At 27.9% G+C, this 25,000-nt stretch overlaps 1 protein-coding gene across 1 annotated transcript in view; it reads left to right on the forward strand.

Annotated features, from left to right (window-relative positions):
* LOC118451553 (sodium channel protein 60E) overlaps positions 1 to 25,000 on the forward strand; it is a 94,644-nt gene that overhangs the window by 68,097 nt on the left and 1,547 nt on the right. The window contains exons 4-20 of the mRNA XM_035888224.2: positions 1 to 148; positions 2,204 to 2,281; positions 3,495 to 3,636; positions 4,261 to 4,395; positions 4,956 to 5,170; positions 5,669 to 6,186; positions 8,781 to 8,869; positions 9,116 to 10,491; positions 11,591 to 11,906; positions 14,255 to 14,371; positions 15,388 to 15,546; positions 15,758 to 16,054; positions 16,401 to 16,555; positions 18,235 to 18,721; positions 19,947 to 20,266; positions 20,751 to 21,110; positions 22,094 to 22,468. The exon at positions 1 to 148 is cut by the window's left edge and continues 33 nt beyond it. Coding sequence (XP_035744117.2) covers positions 1 to 148; positions 2,204 to 2,281; positions 3,495 to 3,636; positions 4,261 to 4,395; positions 4,956 to 5,170; positions 5,669 to 6,186; positions 8,781 to 8,869; positions 9,116 to 10,491; positions 11,591 to 11,906; positions 14,255 to 14,371; positions 15,388 to 15,546; positions 15,758 to 16,054; positions 16,401 to 16,555; positions 18,235 to 18,721; positions 19,947 to 20,266; positions 20,751 to 21,110; positions 22,094 to 22,468 — 5,287 coding nt within the window. The remainder of the gene's footprint in view (positions 149 to 2,203; positions 2,282 to 3,494; positions 3,637 to 4,260; positions 4,396 to 4,955; positions 5,171 to 5,668; positions 6,187 to 8,780; positions 8,870 to 9,115; positions 10,492 to 11,590; positions 11,907 to 14,254; positions 14,372 to 15,387; positions 15,547 to 15,757; positions 16,055 to 16,400; positions 16,556 to 18,234; positions 18,722 to 19,946; positions 20,267 to 20,750; positions 21,111 to 22,093; positions 22,469 to 25,000) is intronic.

Raw genomic sequence — 25,000 nt, forward strand, 5'->3', positions numbered from 1 at the left:
GCTTCAAACAACTAGCCGAGGTAATGACACTGACGATCTTCTGCCTTATGGTTTTTGCCCTATTTGCTCTCCAAGTTTACATGGGTGAACTTAGGAACAAATGCGTGAGACATCAAGAACCGAATGACACCCAGATCGATTGGATCGAGTAAGTTTTATTAATTATAAATTTTATTATTGTATCATATTGATATCATATAAATGAAGAAGAAAAAAATTAATATATATGTATATATGATCTTTGTCTAAAGCGATGTCGAGAAATATGAAAAAAAAAAAAAAAAAAAAAAAAAAAAAAAAAAAAAAATAAAGAAAAAAGAAAAAGAAAAGAAAAATCGAAAGAAAAAATTTGTTCGATAATTTCGATCGATATCAAATCTAAATCATTATTATTCCAATTGAATTCATCTATTGCATATATAATTTTTTTTATATATATACACACACATATATATATATATATTTTTTTTTTTTTTCTTGTATAGTTATGTGAGATCATGATAAGAATTCATAGTTAACATTACGAAATAATTTTCCTATAGTAAAGGATATTAATTTCTCAGTGTTGGGTCAACTAAATTCGATCTAACATATTCTCTACTTGTTTATGGATTATTCTAAACATAAGGATATTTATCTAGTAAACATAGTCTTCTAATCTCTGGTACGAAGCTACTTTGAACAAAACTGACCCTTAGAAATTCATTAATGGTGGCCATTCTCCTTGATCTATATATATATATATATATATATATATATATATATATATATATATATATACATACAAATACACGAACACATACACACACACATATATATATATGTATGTATGTATTTATGTACATATAGCCTTTGGTTAAGTGGCTAAGCTGCGAAACTATTAATTTACTCACACAATACAACAACAAGAACAAAGCAATGAAACTTGGACTATTTGTCAAATATACAAACAATATATATATATATATATATATATATATATATATATGTAAAGATGGTAGATCAAAGGTTTCTAGGCTTGTAATTTTACAAATTGAAAAAAATAAGAAAAAGCAAAAATAATATTAGTCCATAAAGATTCTTGAAAAGAGATGAAATTGATTTTTAAAATAACTTAAAAATTTATATATATATATATATATAAACAAAATAAATGCATATATAAGTATATTAACATATGTCACTTTTGATTAATAACATTCCTGTTATCGTGAATTAAATAAAAGGCACGTAACCAGTAATTTAATTATCCTTCTGACATCGAGAATATCATTTTGATTTATTAAATTTTCTTCCATGATAATATCGATTAAATAGAACGTTAATAAATCGAATGTTCAATAATATACATGTTTTATCTATAAATAGTTTTGTACTAATTATCGCTGCTCTTTCGTTGCTTATATTCGATATATATATATATATATATATATATATATTAAATAAAATTAAAAAAAAATCGATATTTCAAATAAATAGATCGTCAATATTATATAAATAATATATCATATAGATAATATATAAAGCGATCGTTATTAAACTGATTGATGAAGTGGGAAAGAAAAATGAAAAAGGAAAAGAAAAGAAAAGGAAAGAAAAAAAAAGAGAGCAAAAAGAAAAGAAAAAAAAAAAAGAAAATAAAACAAAACAAAAGCATGAATCGCGTCAGTCGATCGATTCAATCGAAATCCATTTAAATATAATAATATCGTAATAATATTGATATAAACGTTTGATAAATATTCATAATATAAATTCTCGTCGCATAATCATATCAATCGACCAATCATATTTGTTGTAATATCATATTCGCGTTATTATATGTAATTAATGAAAATCGAAAATATTTATATACTTATACGATGGCCGATTATTTATTTAGTTAATCGAAATACTTTATTATTTGATTGATAAAAGGAATTTGATCGAAAGATATAAAAGAAAAAAAAAAAACAAATAAACAAACAATAATATAGTGCGAAATAATTATTATGGGGGGGGGGGAGGGGAAATAAATTTGTGGATGAAAACGAGTACGTGAGAACGAGAGATTGAGAATGATATTATTGAATTTTTCATTTGAAATCATTAAATTATCTTACGAATATCGTCAGAATCGTCAGATAATTTAATTTTAATAAATGTTATATCATTCCGTCATTGAAAGTATTTAAAAGAAATTTTTACGTAATACTTCCAACAGGTGGACTTGGAATTCATCCAATTGGGCTTTCAACGAGTACGAAGAGCCAATCATCTGCGGCAATGTAACCGGCGCCAGGTTAGTATATTTCCGTCTTTATCCTATCATCAAGAGACCCTTGAGATAAGCCCAACAAGATATAAGTTGGATATCGTTGGCTTTTATAAGCCAACCATCGACTTTTACAAGACGTCCACAGTCATTTTTCGATCTTTTGGATCAAGAACGGTGACGGGAGGGGATCAAAAGGAGAAATGGAATGGACGAAAAAGTATAATCCTTTGAAGGTTGAATTTTTTTTTCTTCCTCATAAAAAAGAAACTTCATCCTTCCCCGTGTATTATTTTTTTTTGATCGGAAAGAGTTATAGAGAAAAAAGAAAAAAAAGAAAAAGAAAAAGAAAAAGAAAAAGAGAAATTCCATACTTTATTTTCAATATATATTTATTTATATAGTGTGTTATATTATAGTAAGATAATACTATAGTACCATATTATTATTAATTTATCATTAGTACGTGATATATAATATTATGTTATTAATAATATATTAACTCTAATATTTTTTATCAAAGTATTATATATTATTGATAGTATACGTATTATACTAATAATATTAATAATAACGTTCTACGATATACTATAATATTTTACTATGGTATTTGATATATACTATTAGATTGTTATTACTATACTAATAGCAATCTAGTAGTATGTCATTAATATAATACATGATTAAACATTACTACTGTATCATCATATTAATTTCATATAATATTATCACTTTTCTTTTTTTTTTTTAGAAAATAAAAATTATATATATATATATATATTTTTTTTTTTTCCTTTTTTTTAAATGAAGTGTACGAACCTTCTGTAAAATATATATTCTTTTTTTTTTTTGTTTTTTCAATACTTCATCTATTTATTTATTTATTTATTTATTTATTTTTTTTCTTTTTTTTCTTTCGATCACATTAACGAAACAGTATTATTATATTCATTATCGTCGTTATGGGAATGTAGAAGTGTAGAGTTAATTTAAAATTAGACGAGGAAAAAGAAAAAAAAAAGAAGAAAATAAAATGAAAAGTTAGTTTGAAGTGGTTAAAGGGAAAATTTGGACAATTTCAAAGTCCCCCACTCCGCCCACCCCGCGCCCCTTTTAAAATTGCGAACGTCGGTCAACGGGTGTATCATGGTAATATATTTAGTAAACAATTTTCTCGACAATTTCTATATACACGTAATAAGAGGAACGAACTTTAGATCTATAGATCGTATAATTTCAGACACTGTAACGAGAGCTATACCTGCCTTTGCGTTGGCCCGAATCCAAACCACGGTTACACCAACTTCGATAACTTCTTGTGGTCCATGCTAACCACCTTCCAGCTGATTACGTTGGATTATTGGGAGGACGTCTATAACAAGGTCTTCCTTTGTTAACTTTTTCTTTATTTTTTTTATTTTTTATTTTTTTTTTTTTTTAATTTAATTTTATTTCATTACACGTGTACCATCCTCAATCAATCCTTGGCAACGTCGTAATTTTTCTTTTTTTTTCTTTCAAGTTGATCCTTCATTATTTGTTTTCCAACGGGGGAAAAAAAAAAAAAAAAAAAAAAAAAAAAAAAAAAAAAAATAAAAAAAAAAAAAAAAAAGAATATTATTTCTTTACAATTTATTTATATGGCATAATAATGCAATACACTTATGTTCTTTGTTCTTAGAGATTATATTAAATATTTTTTTTTTTCTTCTTTTTTTTTTCTTTGTAATATATTAGCATTACAAACGTATCGGTGAACGTATATTAGATATACGAGTTCGATATTTAAAAAAAAAGAAATAAAAAAAATAAAAAAAAGAGAAAAAAAATAATCTCTAAATTGAAAAATATGAACTGAATTATATATGACGTTCTCGTAGTGTATATGACAACGAAATCTTTTTTCTTCCTTTTTTCTTTTTTTCTTTTTCCTTTTTCCATTCGGACATTTTACAATCAACGAACATATAATTAATTAAAAATAAATTGTATTAATTAACGTACAGGTATTGTCGGCGTGCGGACCTATTAGCGTCTCGTTCTTCACGGTGGTCGTGTTTTTTGGTTCATTTTATCTAATCAATTTGATGTTGGCTGTTGTGGCACTGAGCTACGAGGAGGAGGCTGAAATTACGAACGAGGTAAATCATCGAATCTTATTATATTTTCCTTTCTTTTTTATTTTTTTTTTTTTTTTTTTTTGATACGATGTATACATTCCTTACAAAAATTAATTCATATATATATATATATATATATATATATATTCCTTGATGTTTCTTTTTCCTTGTTCATCTTCTTATTTTTTGTTTCTGTTAAAAAATTAAAAGAAAAAATAAAAAAGAAGAAAATAAAAAAAAAGAAAAATAAAAAAGAGAAGAAATAAAAATAAATAAAAAAAAAATAAAAAAAAGATGAAAGAACAAACAAAACGATTACTTCCAATGCACAAATCTGGCCATCAATTTTGAAGCTTTAAAATAAAATCTAAATGATGATTATACGAAAAAAAAAAAAAAAGAGAAAAAAATATGTATATATTGAACAGTTAGTTGGCAATTATAAGAAAAAAAAATATTAAAAAAAAAGAAAAGAAAAAGAAAAAAAAAAGAAAGAAGAAAAAAAGAAAAATGAAAACAAAAACAAATAAAAGATCAGAAGAATAAAAATAAAATATTTCAGCGCGTTTTGATCTTTTTAGGAACGAAGGAAGGATTTAACCGACCATCGTGAGGACTCGACGTTTAGTTTCGACCCGACTAAGATCAACATTAAGACGCTCACTAAAGAGAAGCAAAAAAAGATTGACGCAAGGAAGGGAGTATTACTGAGCAGTTACACGAGAAAGAAGACGAGAAGAAGAAAACGCGGTAGGAGTTCGGCGGGCCAAGAGAAAAATGGTGGCGCACGTAGCAGGTTTTCATCGTTTATGTGTATATATATACATATATATACATACATACATACATATATACATACACACAAACATATATATATATATATATATATATATGTACATATACGTTACCAATCGAAAATTTTAGTCAACCTTTTTCTTTTTCTTTTTTCTTCTTCTTCTGCTTCTTCTTTTTTATTATTTTTTTTTCTTTTTTACTACTTCAGAACATTATTCTTTCACACTCGTGCACACGTTTTGCCGCATCAAAAAAAAAAAAGAAAGTAAAGAAAGTAAAGAAAGTAAAGAAAAAAGAAAACGTTTGGATTAATACCTTCCTCGTCATCAAACTTACGCGAGTCCTTATTTCATTTTTTGTTCATTTCTTTTTTACGTTCGTTCTATCGAACGAACGAGAGATCATTTGTCTTATGTTTTCTTCTTCATTTATTCATTTATTCATTTATTTTTATCGTTTCATAGATAATGACAATACGAATGTTATATATTGTAAACAGATCGGTTACACCAAGTCCAAGTCCAAGTCCAAGACACTCGAATGTAAGACCGTCGCATCTTCCGTTACAAAATGTAACGCCAAGGCCACCGGAAGCTAGTACGGTTCATAGATTGGCACCGAATCGTGGTATGTTACATTCGAGACAGGCGAGTAACAATAGTAATCAACAATCGTCATTAGACGATTCTGGTGTTGTCGATGATCACGATGGTGACGACGTTACATCCGCCGAAGAACATGAGAAACGTGAACATCAACAGAGAGAACATAGGGTAGAACGTCAGGATAAGGATAAGAATAACGATAACGATCAGGATCAGGATCAGGAACAGGATCAAGGGGATGAAGAAACCAAAATAGATATCACTACTCGTACCGATTGTCAACCAGCACCTGTTACCGTTTCCGTTAAAACGAGCAGTCGAGAGATCAGAGTTCTCAAATGCAATGGCGTCAAAACGAAGAAACATATGTACGCGCTGCCTCCAGAGTACCTGTCGCATATTGTAGTTTTAGGTAAGATTTATTTATATATTACATATATTTATATTTATATATATTAATTATTTTTATAATTATTAATTAATATTATTTCAATTATATTTAATTACCTGTCGTATATTGTAGTTTTAGGTAAGATTTATTTATGTATTACACACACTATATATATATATATATATATATATATATATTTATTATTTTCATAATTATTAGTTAATATTATTTAAATTATTTAAATTAATATTAATTAATAATTATATATATATATATAATTGCCAATTATATTTAATATAAAAAATAAACGTGATTCTGGATATAATATATATGTATATTGTGTGTGTGTGTGTGTGTGTGTGTGTATTATATTTATTTATTTATTTACTATTTCTTTTTTTTTTTTTTTTTCTTACAAGCGACGTCTAATATTTCTGAAAAATATTTTTCAGGAATCAGCCGAGAGAGAAAAATATTTTAATCAATTAGAGAGGATCAAGGGTTGCTTTTTCTTTTCCTCTTCCTTCTTTTTTTTTTGTTGCTTTCGTTTCTACGCTCCAAGTACTATACTCTATTTATTAATTTTTCGCTTTTATATATAATTATTTTCCTACATAATTTTATATATATATATATATATAAAAAGAGACGGATGGATTTGAAATAGAAGCATGTGCAATTTTCTGTAAGATTTTATTCAAGGTTACATTTATTTTCCTTTTCCTTTTTTCTTCTTTCTTTATACGTAGGCTATCTTAAATTTTTTGAAAAATAAGTTTTGATGAAAGAGAAAGAGAGAGAGAGAGAGAGAGAGAGAGAGAGAGAGAGAAAGAGAAAGAGAAATAGTATAATCAGTTAGGTCAAGGGTTGCTTTTAGTCTTTATTTTCTTTCTTTTTTCTTTTTATTTCGTTTTTAATACTTCGCGCACTATAATTTATTTTATTCCGATTTTTTTTCTATTATATACAACATAATTACATATATAAAAAAAGAGATGTGGGAATTGGAAAAAAAATGAGTATATGCAGTTTTATGTTTTAAAGTTTTATGTGTTAAATTGTTGTCGAAATCTTTTCTTTTTTTTTTTTTTAATGATCCTGTCCTAACCGATAATAGAATTAATTATGAGAACTAATGGTCATTTTATTTTTTTTAACCCTGTTTTAAGAATATGATATATATATATATAATTTTAGGATAGAATCTTATTCAAAGATAATGTTTAATATAATTTAAAAAATTTTAATATTATTTTTTCGTTTTTCTTTTCTTTCTCATACTTTTTTCGAGATAAGTTTTGATAACGATCGCGAGAAAAAAATTATAAGATGAAATTAGTTAAATTAGTTTTTAATCCGTTTTATTGCAATTTATTTATTTTTTTTCTTTTATATATATATATATATATATATATATATATATATATATCTGCATTATTTTTCACAAAAGAAAAAAAAAAGAGATAAAGATTAAAAACATGATACATATGGGGTTAGTTAGAGAGAGAGAGAGAGAGAGAGAGAGAGAGAGGATTTTATCCAAAGCAAAATTTATTTTATCTTTTTAAATAGGATATCCGAGATTCTTTTAAAATATTCATGTTTTTACATGTACGTGTACACAAATACATCGAAAGTATATTTTTAAAATAAAAATAATGTCGTATTGATTTTATTTATCCGAACGGAATTTCTAGTTGATTTTTTTTTTTTTTCACGGGCAAAATATTCTATAGAATTTTTTTCTAATTTTAATATCATACATCTAATTCACGCACAACAATACATACACACATGCGTATGTATGTACTTTGACGTATACTTCGAGGGGAATTTTTTTTTTAATAAAATAATTTACCACTAATTTGTTGTATTATTTATTAAATATAATTTCACTGAGAAAGAGAGAGAGAGAGAGAGAGAGAGAGAGAGAGAGAGATCGATTACGTAGATCAAAGAATTAAAATTAATTATTTCATTATTTGTATAATACATAAGAACCGTACAATGACGATATTTTTAATATGGGATTTTTTCCAAAGTTCCTAGGTTCGCCTAAATGTCCACTAGATGGTTTGAAAAATCAATTACTCTTTTACGAGACTCTTTACTTTAAATTCCTTTTTTTTCTCTTCTTCTTTTCTTCTTTTCTTTTTTCTTTTCTTTCCTTCTTTCAGGGCATAAAATCATAAGTCTAGGAACTTTTTTATGATCTAAACAAAAAAAAAAAAAAAAAATGAAAAGAAAAAAAAAGAAAAAAAGAAAAAAAAATAAAAAAGAATAATGGAATAATTTTAAGTTTCTACGTATATATAGGAAGGTCTTATATAGGAAAAAAGTCTCAGAGAAGCATAATTGATTTTTTTTTTCTTTTTTCTTTTTTTTTTTTTTTTCTTTTTTGTTGGTTTTATATCAATTAGGGAGTTTCAGCTGAATTCTCTCTGTTAAATATTCCGACATTAATTATAAATCAATCCACACACACACACACACACACACACATACATACACCCATATACGTATATACACACACATATACGTAAATATTTATATTTTTCACACACATATATTTATATATTTATATGTTATTTTTTTTTTTTTTTTATTTTTTACAGACGATCTTCCAGATAGAAACTGCGAGAGGTGTATTCAATGTTGCGTAGACTACGAGGGATGGTTACGTTTTCAAAATTGTCTTTATAAGGTAAAAATAAATATTCACACGTATACACACACACACACACACACACACACACACGTACACACGCGCATACGTAACATATCTAGAGAATGAGGAAAATATTATAGCAAATATTTTATCGTTTGATCGTTCGATGGGAAAATAAAATAAACACAATGACAACAAACAACAACGACAACAACAACAACAACAATAATAAATAAAAAAATAAGAAACAAATCCTTCTTTTTTCTCTCTTTCTTTTTATAGGTCGTAAGAGATCCGTTGTTTGAATTGATGATCACCCTATGTATCGTATTGAACACTGGTTTTCTTGCGATGGAACATCACGGTATGAGCGAGTCGATACGACAGGCATTGAACATCGGGAACAAAGTGTTCACGAGTATTTTCACGTTCGAATGCTTTTTAAAATTGTTAGCACTTAGCAAAGATTTCTTTAACAACGGTTGGAACAATTTCGATTTGATCATAGTATCGGCCTCGTTGATCGACTTGACGTTCGAATTGGTCGACGGTTTATCAGTTATAAGGGGATTAAGATTGTTGAGGGTATTGAAATTGGCACAATCATGGACAACTATGAAGGTCCTATTAAGTATAATAATATCAACGATCGGTGCATTAGGTAATCTGACCTTTGTCCTTGTTATCGTTATATACATATTCGCCGTTATCGGCATGCAATTATTCAGTAAGGATTATACATTGGACAAATTTTATCCTGATCCTGTGCCACGTTGGAACTTTAACGATTTCTTTCATTCGTTCATGATGATATTTCGTATATTGTGCGGCGAATGGATCGAACCATTATGGGATTGTATGCGTGCCGAAAAGGAGGATGGTCCTGGTACATGTTTCGCAATATTTTTACCGGCTCTTGTTATGGGAAATTTTATGGTACTCAATTTATTCTTGGCCCTGTTACTCAATAGCTTCAATTCGGAGGAATTGAAGCAAAAAAAGGAGGAAGTCGGGGAGGACTCGAAATTGGCGAGATCGTTCGATCGTATACGTTCGATTGTTAAAAAGAAAAAATATCGTAAGGAAAATTCGGAAAATGAAAAAAATATGAGATTGGAACAGATAGTGCGAGAGGTTATGGATAAGTCAGATAAAGAGAAATATGCTATACAGGAGACGGTATTGAGCCTACCAAAGGACAATATTTATAATAGATCTTATCAGGAGAGCTTGAATCAACCTGTATTTACGTATGAACCGATATATCGTCAGGCAACATTGACTACCTATAGTCAAAGTAGTCAGGAGACTGTTAAGGAAAATAAAAGGATTAACGAGAGAGATGAAATTATTGTCAATGACGAATCTAACGTCGAGGAAACTATAGAAATGGATGTATTAAAGGATCCTAATAAAATGGACGAGGAAGTTGCTATGTTACCGGATGAAAAATCATCCTCTCAACAAATACGTAAAGAGGAAAGAATAGAGAAACGACCTTGGCACGCATTGGTCAGTTATGTTGACGAATTGACCGTCGGTGGTAGAAGAGATAGCAAAGGTAGATACATTGACGGAATAGGCTCGTTTCCAATGTTTGGACGTAATAAAGAGCCAAAGGAACCACAGGATTGTTTTCCTCAGCATTGTTATCAAAAGTAAGTACAATACTATACGATAATTTTATTAAATTCTAAATCGATTAAATTGATAGATATCTTCTATCTCTTTCTCTCTTGTCTCGACTTATAGGAAATGGTCAAATGATAATCTAAATGATAATTTAATTATTTTTACGTAATATCAATGCATTCGAATGATTGGCCAATTAAGTGCCAATTGTTTTACGTTGGCATTTCTGTGCCTCGTCAATTGTATCGAATTCGATCAAAAATCAAAGAATATTTATATATGTGTGTATGTGTATGCGTGAGTCGTTTCTTTGCTAAATCCATAAACTCTATAAAAGAAAAAAAAAAAAAAAAAGAAATGTGATGATTATAAATTTAAATAAACAATTTACGAAGATCTTGCTGTTACATTTGTATCGCATTATTGAAACGACGATTTTAACATTTAGAGCATTGTTGAGTTAATGAAATTTAAAATATCTATTTGACTCCCTTTCGTCGAGTGATTTGATATTTAAATTAAAAAAAAAAAAAGAAAAAAAAAATCTAGAAATAGAATTAAATCGATTTGTCTTCTGAACAGCTGCTATATTTTGTATGATATATTCGTTTTTCTAATTTTCTTTTTTTTTTTTTTTCTTTTTTCTGGAAATGCAACCAATGCATTAGAAAGTAGAGCTTGCCAAAAAAGTCACATCGCGAATTCAATCACACACGTGAACTTTTTGTCTTACTCGCTCGTTCGATCAATGATATCTATGCCGTCCTTCTCAATCTCAACAATACTTTTCAGTCCTAAAAAAGAAAAGAAAAGAAAAGAAAAGAAAAAAAAAAGCAGAAAACGATTGAAGTAAGTAATCGTTAATGAACTTAAGTAAATTACGTGAGAGGAAAGATGATGGATTGATCGACGATAGATCGTATATGGATGAACGATAAATTGTTCATCCTGCATATTCTAAATGAATCAACGGATATGCGAGTTAAACGCATATATGCGTTACCCATGTGAATATTATTTATTTAATTTTTTTTTTGTTTTCTCTCTCTCACTCTCTCTCTCTTTCTCTCTCTCACATTCTCTCTCTAATTTCTTCTTTTCCTACTTTTTTGTTTTTGTTTGCAGATGTAGCTGTATCAATCGTTGCTTAGTAACCGACATCGGAAGAAAATGGATAAGAATACGTACTGTTGTACTTTCTGTTGTCGACACACCTGCCTTCGAATGGATGATCCTAGTATTGATATTTGCATCCTCGATAACGCTTTGCTTCGAAGACATATATTTGGATGACAATCCATTCCTAAAGAAAATCCTTTATTGGACCAATCTAGCTTTCTGCGCTTTATTCAGCATCGAGATGCTATTAAAGTGGTTGGCATTAGGATTTTGTAAATACTTCACCAGTTTCTGGACGATCCTGGATTTTATAATAGTTTTCGTAAGTAAAAAAAAAAAAAAAAACGATAGAAATATGATTTAGAAGGCTGAGGAAGGTTTTTTCTTTTTTTTTCTGTTTTTTTTTTTTTTTTTTGTTTTTTGTGGTGTATCTTTGGTATTTTTTTTTTTTTTTTTTTTTTTGGAAGCTTACGCTAACGAAACTTTTAATATATGTATTATATATATATATTTTTTTTTAATATTTCTCTTACATGCACGCCCGCGCGCTCGCGCGCACACGCATCTATATATATATATATATGTGCGTGTGCAAGAAAAAAAAAACAAAAAAATAAATAAATGAAACAGCTGAAACGCACATAAATGAGCTTGTGTCATTGTGGCATGACTCATTTCTTTCATCGTTAGAGCGATCGATGTTTTTTAATTCTTCGATTAATTGTTTGCTTATTTAATTCATATATTATATTTTATCCTATTTGTCTATATCTACCCGATAGGTATATATATATATATATATACGTATATACACGTACATATATTGTGTATATATATATATACGCATATATCGACGAAAGAATAATAATAACGATAATAAGAAAAAAAAAAAAAAAAAAGAATTAAATTAAAAAATAAAAAAAAAAAAAAAATAAAAAGAAAATAAAAAAGAATAGAAAAAAAAAAGAAAAAATGGACAAAAGAAATTTTAAACAAGCTAACCTATTTGAAACGTTGTTTCGGTGTTCTCTTTTCTGTGTGTTTTATGTGTTGCCTCGTGGATACAGGTACGTCAAACTATAACGTTTTTCTTGCTCTCGTACACATTATCAAAAAATAATTAAACATTTTTCTTTTTTCTATATTTCTTTTCTTTCTATATTTCTTTCTTTGTTATTATTCCCTCCCTTTCTCTCTCTCTCTCTCTCTCTCTCTCTCTCTCTCTCTCTCTCTCTCTCTCTCTCTCTCTCTTGAATTTTGATAGATCAACAAAATGCATGTTACATATGCATGGTAATGTTTCTTTCTCTCTCTCTCTCTCTCTCTCTATTTCTCTTATATGTATTTTCTTCATTATTGATTTAAACTTTATACGTATACCTAAGTGTTCGCTTCACGTGGCTTTTTACATATTTACATTCATCCAAACGTCTCTGGTAATGTATGGCAATGATATGTACAATTGCCTTTGGGAGTTTTAAAAATTGCTTTCCTTCGAATGATGGAAGAAAAAAGGAAAAAAGAAAAATAAATATATATATTTTCCATGGGGCTTTACCGAGACGAGCTTTGCAAATATAGAAGGAGCTCTTTTTGTTAAAAATTTTTATTATTTTATGCCAATATGTTTGCTTTTTTTCTTTTGTACTTAATAATAATAATAATAATAATAATAATAATAATAATAATAATAACAACAATAATAACAACAATAAAAATAATAATAATGACAATGACGATGATGAATAATAACAATACTATTAATATTAAGATCGATTTATTTTGAAGGGGAGAAAAAAAAAATATATATATATATATATATATATATATATATATATATATATATTACTGCGTTAACGCAATGACTGATTATATTCGTAATGAAATATTATATTATATGGTGGGTCAAAAAAGTTCTCAAGCGGTTCGAAAAGTATCTAAGCGAATTTTGAAAATCGATCGATCATATTATCTCGTCAATTTTTACGATAACATTTTTTTTTCGTTTTCTTTTTTTTTTCTAATTTTTTTTTCTTGTTTCTCGCCAGCTTGTTGTAAACCGGTGAGGATGAAAAGTTTTTTTTCTTTTTTTTTTTTCTTCTTTCTTTCTTTCTTTGATATCAGGATAAATTTTTTTGGGGGCACATCTAAGGACTTACTTTTGGCGGCTCATCAATCTCCCCCTCCCTTCATCGCCCGTGTAAATATGATTATAAAGTATTTTTTGTTTCCTTTCGTTTCTTTTTCTTCTTTTTCCTTTTTTCTTTTTTTTCTTTTTTTTTTGGTTCGTTTGTAAATAATAATTCATAGGTTGATCAGCTCTTGCCTTTCGTTCTACTTTTATTCTTTTTCGTTTTTATAAAATTTCTCGTCGCGTTGTTTCGCAACGGATGAAAAAACAAAAAAAAAAAAAAACAAAAAAGGGAAAAAGACGCAGAAAAAAAGAAGAAGAAAATTGCATTGAAAATATTCGATTTGCGTGCTAGCACGCCATAAATATTATTTTCGAGAGGAACGAATTAAAAAAAGAAAAAAAGAAAAATAAAGTAAAAAACAAGAAAAATAAAAAAAGAAAAAGAGATAAAAAAGAAGGAGAGAAATTTTTTCTTTCTTTTTTTCTTTTTTTTTTTTTTGTAATAATTCACCACACAAGGTTTCTTTTTTCAACAGGTATCCATGTTTAGTCTTTTGATAGAAGAAAATGAAAATCTAAAGGTACTACGCTCGTTGAGAACGCTGAGAGCACTGAGGCCTTTAAGAGCGATATCAAGATGGCAAGGCATGAGGGTAAGTGTTGCTTACATATTCGTGAGTGATGTTTAATTTGTTTAAATTTAAATATATTAGATTTGAACGATCGATTAATTAAATAACCATGAGTATTAATAAATATTATATAATCAATTATATAATATTTATATATTAATGTACGTGCATGTACATTAATTATCTTGATACTTTTTAATAGAAATTTTTTTGTCACTATCATATATTAATTCTAATTCAATAATATAATCAATTATGATATTGTAAATATATATATATTTATTTTTCTTTTTTTTTTATATATATTACAATGAAATATTTTATAATATAGCTTTAGGAATTAACGGTGTTATTTGTTTATATATAAAATATTGAAAAAATACACACACACACACACGCGCGCGCGTGCGCACATATAATATAATATTATAAATTTGTATTTGAAATATTTCATATTTATCGTATTAGAATGTATTTAGTATATAAAAGAATTACTGTATAATATATGTATTATATAAGATATTTAAAAAAAAAAAAGAAAAGGAAAAATAGATTGTACAATTTAGTATGAAAAATAATCACGCGGTATTGTTTACTAATATGTATAAAATATTTATAAAAGTTATATAAGTAGATATAATTTTTTAATAGTAGATAAAAGTAGATAAAATTTTAAAATTTCAATTTGAACAATTTATTACGTCTAAAAAATTTCAAAAGAAATATTACGTAATATTTTCTTCTTCTTTTTATTTATTCTTTCTCTCTCTCTCTCACTCTCTCTCTCTCCCTTTTTTTGCGAGTTATTTTTATCGATTGTGTTATAAAAACAATTCTATGTTAATTAATTTATTTACAATACATTGGAATATATTTATTATACATATTATAGATAAAAGTAATGATCGTATTCATCAGTTCTATTCGAATTTTCGTGATGATCGTAATGAATTAAAAAAAAAAAAAAGAAATAAAAAAACAACAAAAAAAAAAAATGAAAAATCTTTTAATCGTTATATTTTCAACATTGCATATAGATCGTAGTGAACGCGTTGATGTATGCGATACCTAGTATATTCAACGTGCTCCTCGTCTGTCTCGTGTTCTGGCTTATATTTTCGATAATGGGAGTCCAATTTTTTGGCGGTAAATTCTTCAAATGCGTCGACGAGTATGGAGAATTATTGGACATATCGGTAAGTAATAACGACGAACTTTTTATTCTTTTCTCCGTTTTTTTCTTTCACACTTTTTCTGAACAAATTTGACGAAAAATTTCTGACGAAGTTTCATTGGAAACTTTTTTTTTTCTTTTTTTTTTTTTTTGAAACGATGTCATCTAACGAAAAACGCATTTATTATTATTATTATTATTATCTTTTTTTTTTTGTTTACTTTTATTTTCAGATAGTAAATACGAAGGACGACTGCTTGAATAAAAATTATTCATGGGAGAATAGTAAGATAACATTCGACCACGTTGGTATTGCTTACTTGGCATTGTTTCAAGTGGCAACATTCGAAGGTTGGATGGAAGTAATGGAGGATGCCGTTGATGCAAGGGGTGTAGATCTTCAACCCCAAAGGGAAGCTAATCTATATGCTTACCTTTATTTCGTAATATTCATCGTGTGCGGCTCCTTTTTCACATTGAATCTATTCATAGGAGTTATTATAGATAATTTCAACATGTTAAAAAAGAAGGTAAGATTGTGTTAGTATTTTTACATTTTCTCTCTCTCTCTCTCTCTCTCTCTCTCTCTCTTTTTTGTCTCTGTCTCTTTCTATTCAATATACACTTTTTATAAACTCGCAAGATCTCTAATTAATTTTTGAAAAGTGCTAAATGGTTATTCATTTCTTTTATATACATATATTAGTTCAGTGAATTATATACAAACATATATATTGTATATATGTATATATATATATATATATATATGTGTGTATAGAGATAGATAGATACATAGACCTTTTTAATGGCATAAGATGAATATTCAAGATGGTTTTAATTTAATCAAGTATACATATTTTTTTTTTTTCATTTCAGTACGAAGGTGGCGTGCTAGAAATGTTTTTGACCGAGAGTCAAAAACACTACTACACTGCCATGAAAAAGCTCGGCCGTAAAAAGCCGCAAAAAGTAATAAAACGTCCGATCAACCAATTCCTCGCAATGTTCTACGATCTGTCCAATTCCCGAAGGTAAAATAACACATATGTACTCGTTTTATGTTTTCTGTTTTATATGTATATATATATATACATATAAAACATACACACACACACATGTATTATATGTTTATTTATATACATTTTTTTTTTTTTTTATTAACCTCTCTTTTTACTTTTGTCAACCATTTTAAATCATTTTTTGCCAATTTCGTCGTCTACTCGATCGCACGATTCATTTTAATTAAAAAATAAATAAATAAATATTGTTTAATTCTAAATATAAAGATGGATATATAAATAAAAATAATAGTTTGCAATAATAAAGATATAAAGAAAGGAAAACAGAAATTCTATGATTGAGTCGATAGACATTTATAATTTGCTTATTCATTTATTCGTTCAGTATTTTTTAATATTTTCGATTGGTATATTAAATAATATTATATCGATTAATATATATATATATATATATATATAAAGAAAGAAAAAATACTATTGGTGTTTTATATAGATAATCAGTATTTATAATAAATCTGTCGGGAGATATAATTCAATTTGCAACTCAGATGCAAATATTAACCCATGACATTTTTTATTATTTTTACTGATATTTTATTATAAATATTGAATCCCCAAAAAATATTTATATACAGGTATACAGGTTTATTTTACAAAATATTTTAACATTAATTAATAAAAATACTGATCAAATAAATATTAATAATTTTTATAAACAATGTTTTTGCTTTCATTGTTTGTTGTATACATACACGCACACGCACACGTACACGCACACGCATATATATATATATATATTTTTGGAACTCGTTATTTGCGGAACATACGATGGACGTTTTGCGAGCCGAAGATTATCGTCGTTCGTCAGACGAATGATCAAAGTTCTTCGGCCAACCACTTCAATATTTTCGACTCGCAACTTCGCCGCTTCTATATTTCGCTTGACAAGATTCCAAAAAAATAAAAAAAAAAAAGAAAAAAAAAAAAAGAAAAAAAAAGAACAAAAAAGAAAAAGAAAGAGAAAAAAAGAACAAATGAATAAATAAATAAAAAAGATACGAAAAAATACAGACAAGGAAGGAGGAACAGCTGCAACGCGCTTCTGCTGATAGCGAAGATTGGATTTACAAGGACGAACAAGAGCTTAGCTGCTTTCATTATTTTATGTTTGTTCTTTGTTCTCCTTTTCTTCTTCTTCTTCTTCTTCTTCTTCTTCTTCCTTTTTTTCTTTTTTTTGCTTTTTTTTTTTTTTTTTTTTTTTACCTTTTCAAGATATCACACTCATTCACTTTGCGAATGAAAATGAGCGACGGCAGCTTCAAGTGATTATCTTAAAATAAAATAAAAGAAAATAAAAAAAAAAAAAAATGAAATAAAACAAAACGAATTCTATATTATAAATATTGGCTTTGGCTTGAAGCACTTGCTTAAAACGTACAGCGTAAGAAAATAAAAGAAGAGGACGAAATAGAAGGAGAGAAGGAACGACAATTAGATTTGAAATTTGTTTATTTTTATTTATTTATCATTATTATTATTATTATTATTATTATTATTATTATTATTATTATTATTATTATTGTCATTAATTATTGCTTTTATTTTTCTTTCATTCTTTCTTTCATTCTTATTTTTCCCTCTTATTTCGCCGTCGTTGATACGTTCAATAAACTTATCTAATATATTTGCAGATTCGAAATAGCAATCTTCGTTTTGATATTTCTGAACATGCTGACGATGGGAATCGAACATTACAATCAACCACATCCAATATTTTTCGTCTTAGAGGTGTCTAATGCATTCTTCACGACTGTCTTCGGTTTGGAAGCAATAGTCAAGATTATTGGATTACGTTATCACTATTTCACCGTACCGTGGAATCTATTTGATTTCTTGCTCGTCTTAGCTTCTATATTGGGAATACTTATGGAAGATATTATGATGGACTTTCCCGTGTCCCCGACGCTCTTGCGGGTGGTGAGGGTGTTCAGAATTGGTAGGATCTTAAGGCTCATTAAAGCCGCTAAGGGTATTCGTAAACTTTTGTTCGCTTTGGTGGTCAGTCTTCCGGCATTATTCAACATTGGAGCTTTACTTGCCTTGATTACGTTCATCTACGCCATCATTGGTATGTCCGTATTTGGGCACGTCAGGAAACAAGGAGCTTTGGATGATATGGTGAGGAATTCATTTTTTGTATTTTTTTGTCTACCTCCCTCTCCCTTTTTCCTTCTTCTCTAATTTTTCTTTTCTGTAATTTTTTTCTTTTATTTTTTTTTTTTATTTTTTTTTTTTTATTTTTTTTTCCCCTTTTTCTTTCTTTTTTAATCGTCTTAAAAGAGAGATGGGAGGACCGAAATGATTCGAAAGAATATTTTGATATTTATTAAGAAAGATGGAGAGAAAGAAAAATAATGATGATAATAATGAAAGAAAAAAATTCGTGGATCCGCGAGTAGAAAAGTATTTTTCTTTTTTCTTTTTTTTTGTTTTTTTCTTTTCTTTTTTTTTTTTTTCTTTTTTGTCTTTTTGAAAGATGGCATTAATTTTTTCATCAGGATTCCAATCGAATGGACGACCATCTCTCTCTCTCTCTCTCTCTCTCTCTCTCTCTCTCTCTCTCTCTCTTTCTCCATCTATCTCTTTCTCTGTGTTAATTAATTGTAAAATATTGAAGATGTGAATTGAAATTAAGATAAATGGCGCTAAAGTGAACGACAATTTTCATGAGATTCGATTTATTCGTCATTATAAAAAAATCGTAGAAATTTCTTTCTTTCTTTCTTCCCTTTTTTTTCTCAATCAAGATTTTTTATAAATAATCCATATTAATTATAAAGAAATTTTATAATTAATGGAGTTTTGTTGAACCACGTTTTACAATGTCTCGATAGTAAATTTTTTTCGAGTTTATCGACAAGTAATGACAATGAAAAAAAAAAAAAAAAAAAAAACAAAAGAATAGCTAAACATAGATTTTTTTTTTTTCGAAAATTCGAAACAATCTATTTCCCCTATTAAGCTCGTCCATGATCGATGAATTTCACAGCTAAAGATATTTACTATGAATGAAAATGTTTCAAACAATGGAAAAAAAAAAAAAAAAGAAAAAAAAACAAGAAAGAAAAAAAGAACAAAAATAAAAAAAGAGAAATAAAACAATTATGCCATTTTGAATGAACAAAACGAAACGTTAAAAAAAAAAAAAAAAAAAAGAAAAATAATAAATAATAAGGACCAAGTTCGCGGTTCTTTCATTTACAAATCATTCGATATCAACGAACGAAGTTTTATATTTGTCGGATTGGAGGATTGAACGATAATTGAAAAAAAAAAGAAAAAAAGAAAATGAAAAAAAATGAAAAACAGTAAAACAAAATAAAATAAAATTGTTTGATTTTAGGTCAATTTCGAAACGTTCGGCCGTAGCATGCAATTACTATTTCGTTTGATGACATCGGCCGGCTGGAACGACGTATTGGAATCATTGATGGTACAACCACCTGATTGCGATCCAACCCCAACTAGTAGGAAAATGAATGGCGATTGTGGTTATCCGTTATTGGCAATAACGTACTTCACTTCTTTCATCATCATCAGTTATATGATCGTTATCAATATGTACATCGCTATCATTTTGGAGAACTTTAATCAGGCTCATCAGGAGGAAGAAATTGGTATCGTCGAGGATGATCTAGAAATGTTTTACATACGTTGGTCCAAGTATGCACGCATTTCTTCTTTTTTCCTTTCTCTCTCTCTCTCTCTTTCTTTTTTTTTATTTTTTATTTTTTTTTGTAACCCTAATTGTACCTATGGGATATAGAACGATCAATTTCGAAATCGATTGAAACAATTAGCACATTGTACGATTCGTGAATTTCTTTTTGAAAATACGTTTTACACAGTATTTTTCTTCTTTTTTTTTTTTGAAGTCAAAAATTATTCACTCAATAGAAATGACGGCTATTCAAAGGGCACTGTAGAGTCATTTGTACGATTTGAAATTATTTTGAGACGTGTAACAATTAAAGATTTAAATCAATTAATTCAAAGAGATAAACGTCTCTATCACTATTTATATTTCTATATCCTTTTCACATAAAAAAATTATATCTAATTTGTTTTCTTTCTTTCTTACTTTCTTTCTTTCTTCTTCTTCTTCTTCTTCTTCTTCTTCTTCTTCTTCCTCTCTTTTGATTTACAGATACGATCCGCATGCAACCCAATTCATCAGTTTCTCACAATTAAGCGACTTCATAGCGAGCCTAGACCCACCTCTGGGAATATCAAAGCCCAATGTCGTTGCGTTGGTAAGCTTTAATCTTCCCATCGCGAAGGGTAACAAGATCCATTGTCTGGACATCCTCCACGCACTTGTCAAGCACGTTCTTGGACACGTTGAAGAATCCGATGATTTTCGTAAGCTTCAAGAACAAATGGACGTTAAGTTCAAGAAGCAATTCCCAACTAGAAAGGAATTGGAAATAGTGTCTTCCACGAGAATTTGGAAACGACAAGATAAGGCAGCCAGGCTTATTCAACGTACGATTAGAGAATTTATCGCGTAAGTTTTCTTTGATTTTCTTTCCTTTTATTTCTTTCTTTTCTTTTCTTCTCTTCTCTTTTCTTCTATCTTTATACAATTCGATCGATATTAATTCTTTTTTTTCTTTTTTTTTTCTTTCTTTTTTTTTTTGGTTTGGTTTGGAGTTGACTAAAAGATAAGGAAAATAAAAAATAAAAAAAAAAAGAAGAAAAGAAAAAAGAAAATAGGAAAAGAATGAAATCGTTTCGAGGAGGAAGAATTTTTTTATTGATAAATCAACTTCATGAAAATTGTCGTTCATTTCCTAATGACATTAGAAAAAATCAACTAGGAATGTTGAAACAAGTACGATCTAAAAAAAAAAAAAAGAAAAAAAAAAATTAATATTTATCGTATGTGCATATATATGTAAAAGAATTTCTAGTGAAACAATGTTACATCATAAAATTATTATCAAAGTACAATATATATATAAATATATATATATATAGAGAGAGAGAGAGAGAGAGAGAGAGAGAGAGTAGACGAATAAAAGAAATTAAAAATAAAAAAATAAATCGACTCAAAATTTGTCAGAAAGAAAAATTAATTACGCAGTAATTACTAATGATCATATGTTTGATAAAACGAGTCAATGGAAAAAAAAAATAATTCCAGATAAAAATTACATTCCAAAGCATTATGCACGTATTTGCATTATGAATATCTATTAAAAAAAAAAAAAAAAAAAAAAAAAAAAAAAAAAAAAAAAAATTCAATTCAATTCAATTCTACATTCCTGTAATAGATAATCGATCGAAATAATTGAAATAATTGCAATTTCAAATAAGGATTAATATCGATCGAATAAAATCAATCTGTAAATCATACACACACATTAAACTAATAATAATCCATAACTCCTATATATATATATATATATATATATATAAATAATAATAATAACAATAATAATAATAATATAGTAAACTGTTAATATATTTTAATCGAATAAAAATTAGAATGAAGAAGGAACGTGAAAGGATTGCCCAAGAAGTGGATTCGCAAACGCAAACATCGAGTCCTGGTGGTGTTGGGAGCGATGGTAGGGGCGGGGGTGGGTGGGGTGGAAAGCTGTCGGCCCTGCTGCACGTACACAGAGGTAGCCGGGCCAGTAGCCGCAAGTCCTCCAGGGCCAGCGACGCCAGCGATCTCAGTGAGCTCGGGACAGCATCAGCTTGGCTATTTCCAAATTTACCTTTGCTGTTGCTCTCCGGCGCCACGGGAACCCACGAGGACCTGCAACCCCCCGCCCTCACCGTGTCCCGTCCCTCACCGACCACGGAACAACCATCGGCCGCGTCAAGTTCTGGATCTGATTCTCACGTTACCGTTAGGTCAGTATTTATTCTTCTTCTTTCTCTCTCTCTCTCTCTCCCCCTCTCTTTCTTTTTCGTTTTCCTATTTTTTTTTTTTTTTTTTTTTTTTTTTTTTTTTTTTTTTTTTACGTTTTCTTTTTCTCTCCTCTAAAATCTTTTACTCATCCATTCGCTTATTTCCTTTTCTTTTTCTTTTAATATCCCTCTTTGGTTAATACTTTTCAATATCGATCGAAAAATCTTTTCGTTCAAGAGATTATTTCGAGCGTATCCATCGAAGGTTAATAGGTTAAAAAAGAAAAAGAAAAAAAAAAGAAAAAAAAAATAAAGAAAAGAAAAAATTGGAAAAGAATAAAAAAAGAAACGTGAAACAAAACGCATAATGAAAAAGGAAACAAAATAATTATTAGAATTTATTTTATAAGGTTTTATTGATCTTTACCAATCTGTGTGCGTGCGTGCGTGCGTGCGTGTGTGTGTTTGTGTGTGTGTATTATCATTTATAGATTCATACGTAAGTATTAAATCCAAGGTGGAAAAATTTTTTTGTAGATTTAATCCTAGTTGTGCGTCACACTTCGTACACTTTTTGAACAGCTGTCACTCGTACGGAATGAATAATTTTTGATTTCGAAAGAAAAAAGGAAAAAAAAAGAAAAAGAAGAAAGAAATTCCGCATATTCTTTCTAACCTCGGGAATAATAATCAGTAGGTTTGAAAAATGCATTTCGAATTTTGTCGTTCTTTTTCTTCTTTTTTTTTTTTTTTTTTTTTTTTTTTCAAAGAAAAAAGAAAATAAAATTATGTATCGTGCAACGAGCAAATTGTTTTAATCGAGGTCAAAATTGATAGTCAAAGACACAGCTAGGGTTAACTCGACAAACGATCCCTTCCCCCAAAGTGTGACCCTTAAATGGCGTCCTAACGAACGAATATTTCAATTAAATTGTTTACTTATTTTTTTATCCCTTTTTTTTCTTTTTTTTTTTTTTATGCTTCTCGAAACAACAGTTCAGTATCGGCCTGAGGAGTTCGTCGTAATGTAATTTAATTTCGTCTCTTTTTTATTTATTTATTTCTTTTTTCTAATTATCGTCATTGTCGTCGTCGTTGTCATCGTTATTGTCGATCGTAGATACACAAGCGAATAGAAAAATTTTTGTCGGCATAAGAAAAAAAAAAAAAAAAAAAAAAACACAAGAAAGAATAAAGAAAAGAAAAGAAAAAAAAAAAAGAAAAATATATGAATTAATCTAATCTTTTTCATTTCAAAACTCCTCAGGCAAAGAAACGAGCAAAGAAACGAGGTAAACCTGTTGAAAATTTTCGTAGCTCTGTTGATTTCAATTCGAAGTTATTTTTTTATCTTCGATAGATGATATATATATATATATATATATATATATATATATATATATATATATATATTATATATCGTTGATAATATTTGTCATAGATATGATTTTTTGAATAAAGTTTTCTTGTTGATCCTTTTTTTTTTTTTTTTTTTCTTTTTTTCTTCTTTCCTTAGACATTCTCAGCTCTGTAAAAATACGCTTGGCCAATTTAACAGGGAGTTATAGTTACGAAGTCATCAAATCTTTTTTTTCTTTGCCTTTTTATTTCCTTCTTGCGTTCTTAGCATTTTTAGATTATGCATTTATTAAATTCTGTCTTGTCGAACAGTTCTGATTTCTTTTCTCTTTTTTTTTTTTTTATCTTTTCTATTTTGAACCAAACCATATTATTATATTATTATTATTATTATTATTATTATTATTATTATTATTGTTATTATTATTATTATTATTATTATTATTATCATTATTGTTATTATAATGATTCGCTCGGACAATGACGTCGAATTTAGATGCACGATGTTTCTATTGCACGTTCAGCCATCGTTTTGTCCTTCATTAGGTTATAAAAATTTTTTCAAAAATACAGAGTTAACCGAAAGTCCCTGGATAATTCAAAGAAGGAAAAAAAGAAAAAAGAGAAAAAAAAAAGGATAAATAAAGAGAATTAATTGCTTTATTTTACGAGACTCTCTTCGAGCTGATTTTTTCTTTTTTATATTTTTTTTTTTTTTTTTTTTTTTCTTTTCTTTACTTCTTTCCGTCAGAGATTGTAAAACAACTTGACGATTAGCATCGTAATGTTGCAAGTTTAAAATTAAAAGAAGTATCGAAGAATTGCAATTGATTTTGAAAATTATCTTGGAACTTTTGGACCACCCTGTATAATGTATGTACAATATATCACGTGCGTTAGATAATCGACACGTCATCGATAATATTCTTCAATTTTTATTATTTTTTTTTTTACTTTCTTTTCTTTTTATTTTTTTTTTTTTATTTTTAAACATTTTCCTTGTAAAAAGGCATTTTTAATTTGCAGTATCGCATATATTATATATATATATATATATATATATATATATATACACATATACATAGCAAGATATTAGAAATATCATGATTTTCTCCCTGGCTGCGTATTATGACCTTTAGCGTTTTATTTTTATTTTTATTTATTTTTTTTTCTTTT

This window comes from Vespa mandarinia, chromosome 2, assembly GCF_050613455.1.
Source record: "Vespa mandarinia isolate Hongniang chromosome 2, ASM5061345v1, whole genome shotgun sequence".
Classification (NCBI taxonomy): Eukaryota; Metazoa; Arthropoda; class Insecta; order Hymenoptera; family Vespidae; genus Vespa; species Vespa mandarinia.